This window comes from Oryzias latipes, chromosome 5 (assembly GCF_002234675.1).
Source record: "Oryzias latipes chromosome 5, ASM223467v1".
Classification (NCBI taxonomy): Eukaryota; Metazoa; Chordata; class Actinopteri; order Beloniformes; family Adrianichthyidae; genus Oryzias; species Oryzias latipes.
The window spans coordinates 14,534,449-14,546,549 of NC_019863.2; the positions used below are offsets into that span (position 1 = coordinate 14,534,449).

At 38.5% G+C, this 12,101-nt stretch overlaps 1 protein-coding gene across 1 annotated transcript in view; it reads right to left on the reverse strand.

Moving 5' to 3' along the window:
- LOC101157686 (metabotropic glutamate receptor 4) overlaps positions 1–12,101 on the reverse strand; it is a 191,439-nt gene that overhangs the window by 155,060 nt on the left and 24,278 nt on the right. Inside the window, exon 2 of the mRNA XM_004068826.4 lies at positions 743–1,773. Coding sequence (XP_004068874.1) covers positions 743–1,309 — 567 coding nt within the window. The 5' untranslated portion in view covers positions 1,310–1,773. The remainder of the gene's footprint in view (positions 1–742; positions 1,774–12,101) is intronic.

Sequence of the window (12,101 nt, forward strand, 5' to 3'; positions counted from 1 at the left end):
TGTTACAAGCCAGCATTTATCAGGTGTGCTTTTGATTCTAAGACAGGTATTAATTCATCTGCAGGACTCTTGCATTCTGCCAGTTGCAGCCTCTCACATCAGTACTTTTAGAAAGGTAAGAAGTGCACATTTGAAATATTAAAATGGCCTTCCCACTGCTAAAACAGTAGCACAGAGTTTTATAGATGTTGTGAGCACTCTCACTTTTCAGACACGACTGTGTTTAAGCGAGATGTAGCACTGAGGAAAATAATGTGAAAACTATTTGTCCCCCCAAAAAGTTTTTACTTTTTCAATGTTATTTCCCATACTGCAGACATATAATGTAAGTAATTTCCTATTTCTCAACAGCAAGAGGATATGTTTGTGAAATAACATATCAAATGTCCATGGTGCATATTTTTCCAATGTGCAAATAGATGTAAGCACAAGCTGATAGTGTATAAGGTTAAAGGAGAAAAAAATGAAATCAAGAATCCTATTAATCACTCCTGTATTGTGGCAAGCACTGCCTCTTATTGCTTAGCAACCAACTCCACCAGGGAAACAGTCGGATTGATGAGATTTGAAACCGGACCTCTTCTCTGAAAATTAGGGGGAGTGTCCTTTGTGTGTCTGAACACTATTATTTTCCACAACTTCTCAGGAATTATTAGTCAATCAAATATTTGCGGTTCATACGCACAATTTAGCATCAACTCAAATCATATACACATTACCCAAACTTGTGCTGTTTTCTTACCTTAAAGAGGCGTAGAATGTTGGCCACCATTATAGAAACAGAGCTGGAAGAGGCTCCAATCACGCCCACTACCCTCTCAGGTTTGGTGATGATAGGTGCCCCCCCGCCGAGACATTTGACATCTGTCCCATCCTTCTCAATCAGAGCCTGCACGAAGGTGAGCGACTGCTCCAAGGCATGAGTGTCCCTTGAACAGGTGTCCAGGATCCGTGCTCCCAGTGTGATGTTGGGCAGCAGATTGTTGTCATTATTGATGCGGTCAAGGGCAAAAAGCATGGCCTCCAGTCTGTGTATCCCCTTCTCCTTCTTCAACTCCCCACAAGGCTTGCCGTCGTGGCCTCTGGCATGGACTGGGAAAAGTCCACCCAGGGAGATATCTCCGTCAATGCGGATGGAGTTCAGATGTGTTTGTCCAGGCCCTTTGGGTCTGGCAGCCTGAGTGGCCTTGAGGGGGCCATGAAGTAGAAGCAGCAGCAGCAGTATGAGAATCTGGCTATTTCTTTGACAGCCGGTCCGGTGAGCTCTACACGCCGGGGGCTGAAACGCGATCATGGTCCAAATGCACATCCACACAAACAAATTCGAAACAGCAAAAAGGGGTACGATTCAGCGATGGCTGGCGGGCTAATTGCAATGCGCCTTGTAGCAGTTGGCACTGAAAGGGTTTCCTCTCATGTCTCCTCTCTCTTCGGCATTCAATTAATGTGGAATAATGAGAGCCTCGCCCTTTCACAGGATGCAATCCTGTTCTCATCTCTCACTCCATCATCTGACCACTGGGGTGGGCAGCGGCCTCTGTGTCTTTGGTTATTCGCAGTCCTGCCTGCAGAGATCCTTTACTTGGGGCATTACGAAGAACAAAGGTGAAAGATAAGCTTTTTTTTCTCTCTGTCTCACACTCCCACTCTTTGAGTCTTCTTCCTCTCCACCTCAATCAGAAGTTTTTAATCTACTCTCTTCCCCAGGGCAGGGATTTGGTGTATTTCAGAGCCCCCAGGCCTGCTCGGGTCCACAAGCTTCACAGTGAATTCCTGAAAGATGAAAAAGAGAGGTGAATTGAGACAGTGCACAAAGAAAACAGAAAAGGGCAAAGGGATTTGAATTGGCATGAGCTCCTCAAAGGCTCTTTTTACTTAACCTTTTAACTGTAGAATAATGAAGAATGAGGGAACAGTTCTGCAGCCTAAATTATTTCTCTCCTTTATACATTCCTTACAACATACTTACAAATGCATCACCTTGTCAGTAGTTGCCTTAGCAGCACTGCGGCATATTTTTGAGCCCAGTCAGTATTCAAGCAAAGTGAGTCACACTCAAAAAAACAAGAAGTTTGGCACAGAAAATATAAAACTGACAAAGTTTTTATTTTGTATTACTTTGTTTTTTCTTCTTTATATTTATAATATTTTTGACCCCATAGGAATCTTTTAAGGAAAAAAAAAGATGTCCAAATTGACAGTGTTGACAAACAACATAGATTTCAAAAATTATAAAAACTGAACATCTCACAGTCTGAGTCTTTTTTTACTTTGAGGCTTTAGGGGGGAAACAGTGTAAGAGCATATCAGCAGCAGTGCAGGTTGGAGAATTGTTCTAAAACCAATGTGACAGTATTAAAGATGCAAAGAAGATTTTATAGAAAAGAATCCCTTCAAACACTCCCACTGAGAGCCATTTGTGTTGGCCCCTCTTATGAATAAAAACTATCAAAAATGAACATAACCACTGTGCCTTTGCGAAGCCTCTATTTTGTGATTTTGCAGCTGTCATCTCTGATTTTTGAAGTGAGAAGGATGGATGAGACTTGAAATGCAATAACAATGCACTCTGTTAGGTGTAATCCATGTATTTTACCAGTTATAGCAAAATGGTTCTCCTCGTGATCATAAATTCCTTTGAACCTCTATACAAGCATTAATAAATTAATCTTAGTACTACCATACCATGAACAACTTTGATCTGTTACTTTTAAAAACTCAAGGTTTCTTCACTAATTGTGCATCTCATGTGAACACAATCATTGTTGTTTTTTAAAATCTCAATTCCGATTTTACTGGTTTGGTCAACAGTATATACCCACAACACTTTCACGTCTTTCCAGTTGATGGAGCCCATCAGAATCTGATCACAAGTAACAGGCATTATTGAGTTGGGGTAATTGTTCAAGTTGATTTTATTATTAAGAGAGTTGTACACATTTTTTATATTTAACCATAACTAAACTTTTTTTACAAAATGCCAAACAACTTCTGAATGACCTCCTGTTTTCAAAACTTTTAGCAGTTAATAATCCCTCAAAAATGGGTCATTCTCTTTTTTTTTAAGCTGATATTGTTTGTGAGTTATCATCTCGCCAGAAGCAACAGTTTGAATTAGATTTGAACCACCCACAATGAATTTATCCCAACTTTGAGAAAAGATCACTTTTGACAACTTTTTGAAAATGTTAAAAATTTAAATGGGACAAGAGTAAAGACATGTCTCACACAACACAACCAATGCAAATGTGTCCAGACATTTTGGAGACACAAATTCTTGTGACACTTTGTTATCCACATTCGGAAGCCAATGAAATAACAGCCTTACACAGAAAAGGGTTTTATATGAGTTTGTGTTTTGGTCTTTCACTGTTAGGATTTCTGAAATTGTGAGGTTCTTATTTTTCTAGTAATACAATTGCTCTTCATTTGTCTCCACATCTCCATTGTCAGCGCAAAGCCTACACTTGTGTAAATCAAGATTTATGGCCACTGTGATAACAACCCAACATGTCACATATAAGGCTACCTCATTGAGAGCTTTTGTCTCAGTCACATGCAGGGGTTGACTCATATGGGTGCTGCAGCCAGGTTTTTGGGTTGTCCAGGTCCGTAGAGGGTCGTAGACAGGCGTGGCAGAGTCTTATGGGATGCGCAGATATGTCTGGCAGTTCCCTTTATTCACATGACCAACTTAAGGGATCTCATGAAAATGAAGCGCAACATTGTCGGGCGTGTGGTAAATGTATTGTGAAGTATTTTTAAGAATAATCTAAATTACCAGCACTTATGACATACAGATGATGCTATCATACAGTGCCCTTACACCACACCCTATCATCAATGAGGTGCGAATACTGGCTGCAAATGCCGCATGAACAGGGTGTGGAGGTGATACTCGCCCGTGGGATGACCGTAGGACGATTTTTCTCATAACAGTCAGACTGCAAGCAGGACAGAGCGTGTACAACCAGGGCGTAAGGGGGGTATAAGGAGGGCACACTTATTACTTTTACAGCATTAATGGGCCTAATGTGCAGTGCACAGTGATATTTTGGGAGGAGTTTATAAAAAAGGGAAAAATCCATGCGACTTTCCTGCATCTCACCTTGTTTACCCTTGGTAAAGAATGCATAAAAGGTACAGATCTGTCAGAAGTCTGCCGCCTGCCCCCTGCCCCGACTCTCACCTGGATCCTGACTACCCTTGTCTCTTCTCTGATGCTCCCATGCCTGTTATCGACTCCTGCCTGCATCACCCTGATTTAGCTTTGTGGAATTCTTGCCGAGATAATAAACCTGCTGCATTTGGAACTAGCCTTCTGCCTGTTCTTGTGATAACAGTGAAAAGTAGGCTAGTTGATGTATTTGTCCACCTGATATTGTGTCTCCAATCCCACAAAAAAATGTATTAAATGCGTGTCTCATTTTTTCTTAGATTTTATATAAACCAAATTAACTCCAGCATGTTTGTCTCTGACACAGACAAAGTACTCCCATTGCTTTTAGTTGTAGATTAAAAAGCTTGGATCAAATTTGGTCCAAAAAAAGTAGGTAAGTGAAAGAAATGGAGACTTTTGAAGGACGAAAATACTGTAGAAAAAGACATGTAGACCTTTCTTTAATTTGAAAATCTAAGCAAAACAATAGGAAAATATGATGAAACATCCCTAAAACATGAGGATTAAACGCAGTGAAGACAAGTGAAACTGACAATGTTTAAAAATGAATAATTTAAATACACTGAGAATTAGTTAACAGAAAAAGCAACAGCATTAATGATTGGAAACTTTAACCTGGTGTGATGGTGACAGAGAAAAAACAGTGAAGACAGAGCACAATTTGAGGAAGAAAACATGAATTAAAAATAAATAAATCCTTACAGATCAGCCCATAAAAATAATTGTTTCTTGAAAGTTAAACTTCATTATTATTTCTTGTCTTTGTCTTTACCATTGTTTCAAGTATTTAACTTAAACACTCTTGGTATTTTAAATGATGTTTTAAATAAAAAAAAATAAAGATAAAAATTTAAAATTAATGTTTTAAATGGTTAAGGTAATTTAATATTTATAAAATCACAAGAATTTAAAGGTTTTTGTTTGAAGCGCCTTCAAAACAACAATAAGAAGCAGCTTAAACTCAGGCAGGTGAAGCTGGTGTTTTATCAGAACAAAGAACCTCAGATGTGTCCTCACATGTTGCTTCTTGCTTGGACCTGAGGCAAAAACACTTGTGGTCCACACTTGATAAAGTGTAGAAAGTGATAAAGTAGTTCAGAGAAGAAAATCTTGATCTCCAGCAGCTCTGGGAGAGTGGAGGAGATGCTCACAGGAAACTGAGCTGCTTGTCACCGCTGTTTTTCAGTGGCAGCATTTCCTTGAATTTCAAAATACACATTCAAAGTTTAGTATAACTTTACAGGGCTTCTCTTGTATAAACAAAAAAGAATGACAGATTTCATAGAGAGACATCCATACAGACGGAAAATTGAAAAAGAAGTGAGTTCATGTTGTTTGTCCTGCTCATAAAACAAATGTTCTTGGTCACATCAGAGCAGAAAGTCTCAATTTTAGATTCTCGCTATCTACATTGATCAGTATTTACGTCTTGGACTTGGTTTGTCTTTTATTATTGAAACATTTCACCTCTTCTTCAAAAAGCTTTCTCAGTTCTGAATTGAGATGAAACGTCTTTAATAATAAAAGATGAAACCATGTGTGTTTTTTTGTTTTTTATTTTATTTTACCCACTACTTCAATGGAGTAAATCAGGATGAATGAGAATCTTCACAGACATTAGTCAGTATTATACCACCAGCAGCATGTTTCACCGTAGACACTGAGTTTTTCAAATTAAAAAGTTATTAATTTTCCAAACAACTGCATTGATGTATTTAGCCGGCTTTAGATTGTCGTCATTAAAAAAAAACTTTCTGACTTTGCAAGTGCAAGAGCTTTCTTAAGCTTGGTTGGGTTTTTTATTCAAAACACACATGTACTGGCATGCATTTTTATTTATTTTTTACCAGAAAGTTGATAATCTGTGTGATGTTCGACAGTATTTTACTTTTTTCTTACTTTTTTATTTAGTATTGTGTGTTCTTTTACACAATCGTGTTCTTAATCAGACTCCCCTGAAAGTACCATTCATTTAAAAACGTAATATTTTTTTTGTCTTTTTCTAAATAAAGTCAACAAATTGTTTAATTAAGTTGGAATGAGATCATGGTCATAGATGCAAGATCGATGTTTAAGGTAAACTAGAAAACTTCTCACATCTGAAAAAGAAAACCATCATTGTTTTGCAGGAAGACTATCTGCTGTGGAATCAATGATACAAGACAAAATCATAAACACTTGAAATGAAAAACTAATTTCATGGGAATTTGAAGAATAGATGAGCCTATCCTAAAACACAACATCACTACCACAAAGTGAGACCAGATTATTAACACCTAATCTTTTTCAAAGTGGGGATATACGTTTTCTGTTTTCTCATGGATATCTTCGATTATTTCATGAATAGTGTTGTTTTGCATCTGTACATTTTTTTGTTAGTAAAATTTAATTAAATTTTCATAAACAAGCACATTATATTTTTCTGCTTTTATTTCTGTAATGGATTTCTGCAAACATTGCCATTTGCTCCCTTTTTTTTCTTTTCGCTCTCACAGTCACATTTAGTGTGCACATGTCAGAGAGAAACACATTAAACGCCATTGCAGAACGAGCTATCTTGTCTGCAACTTGTTAAGACTTAGAAATGTAATGCAGAATGAAAGAACAATCTTTTTTCATGCAGGAGCACAATAGGGTTGTAGGCATTGGTTTTCCAGTAGAGCGGGTTGAGTCCCTGAATCTGCAGAGGCTGAGATTCATTGAGAGCATATTAGAAGTGACAAGGACCTATGAATACACCCAACTATCTTTTACTAAGTGAGAAGTATGTTTTTTAGACTCTATTCACTGCAGGTTCTAAAGTACTGCAGAGCAGTTGACAACCGCCAGGCTGTGTGTTAGCCACATAGCAGAGTATGAACCTTGCAGAAACAGCAGCACATATGACTTTAGAACAAACACTGCTGATGACGGAAGTAAACTGATACTTCTGACTGGACTGGAAAGAGGAAAAGGAAAAAATATATATATAGATACCAATGTAAGCACTGAACTGTTCAAATAAAGGGTTCTGCAAGACTGCAGAAACCAAGACAGATGTCATCCAATTTTATGATTGCAGAAAAGAAAAAGCAGTGAGGTGACAGCTCATTTCTTTTTCCCACTGAAACTATAAGATATGGTGCAACTGAAGAAGAACGATGTTACAACCTAAACTATATGAAAAGTTTTTGTTTTTTTCATGTTATTATATCTTTTTTTGCCACATAACAGGTCAACTGTTCAGCGTCCCCCCTTTAGAAGCAACTCTGAGTAATTTGAAAATTATCAGTCCCTTCTTTGGGGTCTTACAACATGTCGAATAGATTCAGCAGACACTCTCATCCCTCATCTGAAACCTAAATTTTTTATTTTAGTGAGATAGGCTGGACCTGCAGACATTTATTCAAAGTGACAGCAGAGATGGATGAGCCTAAATGGCAAGTCAGTGATAGAAATCAGGCTGCACATGTTTTCGGTGTACATCTCATTTTCTCAGCTCAGCTGTAATACAGAGCAGATGACCTGATAATCAAACCTTTGATCGTATGGCATAACAAACAGTTAGTCAACTTCAGTACAGCAATGAGACAAGAAAACTGCCTTAGAGAAATATCAAGGTAACTTTGAATATTGTTGTAACTTAACAGCTTTAGCACATGGAAGTACAATTAAGTAAGAAAAAAAAACAGCAAATATTTACCACCTGTGAAATGTCAAAGACAGCCACAGGAAATTCATATCACGAGAACAATCTTTCCTCTGGTGCAAATGCATATTTTAGAACATGTATTAATTTCAAAAGGCCAGACAACAACCTTTAGGCTGAAATGCACACATTATTTAACACGTCCATTCAGTCCACAGCGGCTGAATTTGCATAAAATCGTTAATGGGCTAAACAGATGCTATGTGTAATAATGTAAAGTGAAATTCTTCAATATAAGCAACGTAAACAATTATTTTTTTCCCACAAAAATTATTATCCCCTTTTATGGCTTTAACCGTTTGATAAGCTTTGGCAGGCAACAGGAAAAAAACATGTATTAAAATTGTGTGCAGAAAACAGCAGTGGTAAATATATGACAATAAAAGCTGTAATAATTTTATGATTTACTCTCACTGATCATCTTTTGATCTATGGTAAAAGTGTTCCTAGTGGTTTTTTAATTATGACTTTAGTCAAAATCAAAAATCTGTGTCGTTTTCTAGGAGAGTCAGTGGGTCATTTGAAATTCGCCTCTGAGTTGTGGGAAGGACAGAGAAGCTCCAACCCCCTTCCCTTCACCCATTACTGAGAGCTTTCTGTTTACATGCTCTCCCGCTAGCTTTCAGCCCGTCACACCCCCAACCCAAAATTAGCGGTGCAGCAAAAATGGCGATCCATCCACACAGTTTTGAGCCAGTTACCAACTCAGACGAGGAAAAACCAAGATGTACCTATTTCAACAGTATTTGTCTGCAAGTGGATGCATCAGAATGGAGCAGAACAGGAAGCCTGAGGCCTGCGCAGCATTTTTCCATCTGCTCCTGATTCCCAATGATTTGAATAAAGACATACTGAGAAATGCAATTTGAAGCTTAATATTTTTTATATGTTTTCCATCAAGAGAAAAATGCCAGAAGAACATGTCAAAAACACCAAACGATATTTTACTATTTTGATACCTAAGGGGAATTTGAACTTTTGTTGAAAGGTATTGTGTTTTCCCAAAAAAAAAAACAAATCAAAGTATGCATTAGTACTATCAGCTATCAATATTTTTTCACTGTGCCCTCATTCATTAGAATCTGTGATTTCCTAACTTTGACCAAAGAAACCTTAAAATGGATTATGCAAAGAACGATTGGATTCAAGGGAAAGTAAATCTTCCTAAAAGAGTCATATCTATAACATTTACATAAGAAGACAGTGATCATCACTGAAGCTGTCGCGGGCATGAAAGTGAGCTCAGAAGTTAGCTAAAGGATGAATGGCACATTTTATAGTTCATCTCATCAGGCGCGTACGGACGCTCTCTCATGTCAGCCTTCTGAAACTGTCTGAATCCTTTTCCCTGACAGTTAACACTTCTCAGACTGTTTTCCATCTCATCACTCCGCTGGCAGTTTGACAACTCTTTTCTGGCTCAATTCAGCAGCAAAAATGTCAGAAGACATTGTGAACTTATTTTTAGCCGTTTTTAATTAATTTCCTGCCTGAGAGCACCAAATGTGACAAGAGACTTAAGACACTCCTGTAGGTTAAACGGAGCAAACCAAACACTTCCAGCCTCTATACAGCATGTCTTATGCACAATAAATATCTGACACCACAGCATCTCTTTAGAGGATTAATACTCTTTATTCATAAGCAACTTCCACCTTATGAATGTTGGACAGTCATGACCTTTTAAAGGAAAGAACTGTATCGAGATGATTCAGACATGACTCATCTGCAGAAATACACAAGAATTTGATTGCTGTTCGGAATAATATGAAAAATAGGCCATATTTTCTGTTTTCTGTTGAATCTTATTTCACCTAATGTAAAAAATATGCTAAAAGGGTATTTTATTGATGCAGTTAAATCTGCACACCTGAATATACACCTGACACATTATGACTATTAAGATGTCCAAGATGTATATGAGGAACAGAAGAAACATTTTTGTGGATATTTCTAAAAAGATATTTCTACCAGTCAGCAATTGACGCTGACAGGAAAGAACATGCAACTGAGGTTATATAATCCTAAAGCTACAGACACACCGGGCATGTGAAGCATATTACAAAACAAGTTTTTAGGATTATGGTGTTCCCACTGGACAAGCAGGGAGGGGCTTCTTCTTCTTTTTAGTTTTCTACTGTTTGCTAGCTCACGTCCATTACCTACAGTTGGAAGAGGTTCGGTGTGAAATTTCAAGGCGGTGCAACCCTCACGAATCTTGCTCCATGATTTTTCTTTCACAGCTCTATTCCTATACATGAAAGACTTGGTTTCTAATTATTCCGACCGCGCACAATTGCATTAATTAACTTCTCCTCCGCAATCAATGTTCAATGTAAGCACTTCTGTGAAATGAAAGGGACACTACCATACGTCACTACCAAATCTGAGCCCTTGGTTGGTCAAAGTTTGACCTGGTTTGACTTTAAACACGCATTAAATGGCCATGCTTTTTGTACATAGAGCCCGCAAACAGTTGTAGAAATTTGCATAGCTACGTATGAATGCAAGAGTTTTGAATGCAGAAGCGTGAAATATGCATTTACGTGCGTATATATCAGTGGCGGACCGTGCATTACACACCTGGGCCTTCAGTAGTGCTACGTCTGAATCAATCAACCCCTCATTAACCATTTTTATGCCTCTAAATAAACTGAATAACCCTTGTGCTATCTTAGATGACCCCACCCTTACATTGGTGTGTTATTCCTACCATGACAAAGGTGGATTAAGGTGGAAAGATTTCATGTAATCCATGGACACCAGTGAAGATCACAAATCATTGAAGAAAAATGGTTCAGAGCACTGTCTAGTGGGTCTAGATGACCCAACTCCCAACGTCAAAGTGCCTAGGATAGCACAAGGGATAAACAAAACACTAAACAAATCTCGCTATGCAACTACAGCCAGCAAAAACAACCACACACATTTGAAATATTATTTATTATAATGTTTATCATTTCACTCATCAAAAAATCGGATTATCTGAAAACAAAATCCGTCCTCCTCTCTTTCCTCAAAAACAGTTCAATTACCCTGCCATGTAGTTCATCACTCTTCAGTTCCACCAGGAAGTCCTTTTCTATTCCATCAAAGCCAGTGCTGAGAGCCGAGTCTGTCCAGTTGTGTTTCTACATAGGTTTTAATCCGCTTTAGAGCAGAAAATGCCCGCTCGACAGACGTAGTGGACACAGGGGCGGTCAGCGCCAAACACACAAATCTGTTCAGCTGCTTCACGATCTCAGATTTTTCTGATGAAGGAAGTCAAGGAGATCAGTGGGAGATATTCCTGCTAAACCCAGGAAGCCATGGAGTACATTACTGTAAGCTCTGTTTTTAACTGAGACAGATCAAAAGGGTTCTGTGGCTCTGTGTCAAACTGGGAAAGGCTGCATGTGACTTCCTCAAACTTCTGTCCAATCAGAGAGTCTGAATACTGTGACATTGTCTAAGCCTGCTAGAAGGCCCTGCTGACACCAACTCAAAATCTGATTGGTTGAAATAAAAGAAAGACCAACATTGATTTTGCATCAGGGGGCCTTCATAACTCTTGCTGAAGGCCGTAACACTGCCTGGCAACAAAGGAAAGCTGAAATGCAATTGGTTAAATGCTCCAATATGAAAATACGTCTGTTTGTAAGGAGCATAAGCATCATAAACACAATAAAAGGGAATGGACAGACCATTATATGTTATCCATGGACAACATATAATTAACACATGATTCAGATATTTTTTAGGTCTTCAGAGAAAGCCTTGAAGGCCCTGAACGGCCCACCACTGGTTTACGTGGACTTTTCATTATAGGGGCTATTTGAACGTGCCTTGCAGATGGCGATAGAAACGTAGCTTGAAACTCAACGATACAGCTTTCTACCCAAACTCCAACACCAGTACTTCAGTCCAATCATTACACAAAGAGTATAAGATGCATGGAAATAATGTGTGTATTCCCTTTCAGGCAGCTATGCAGAGCCCAGAGCAGCTGTTGGATAGTAAAGCCAGTTGAACTCAGAGATACCTCTCCTCTCACAGATGGGCAGGAGGGGTCGCCTAATTGACACTTCAGCATGTTGATGCTGCACAGCAGATCAATAGGAAGGTAGGAGCAGTGCTGCTCTGAGTAAAATGAATGGAGAGTGCAAGGCCTGGTTGCATACAAAGACTGGAGAGCTCAAAGGTGGCTGCCACTTTATTTTTGATAAAAAACTGGCATTGAAAAACATTGATTAA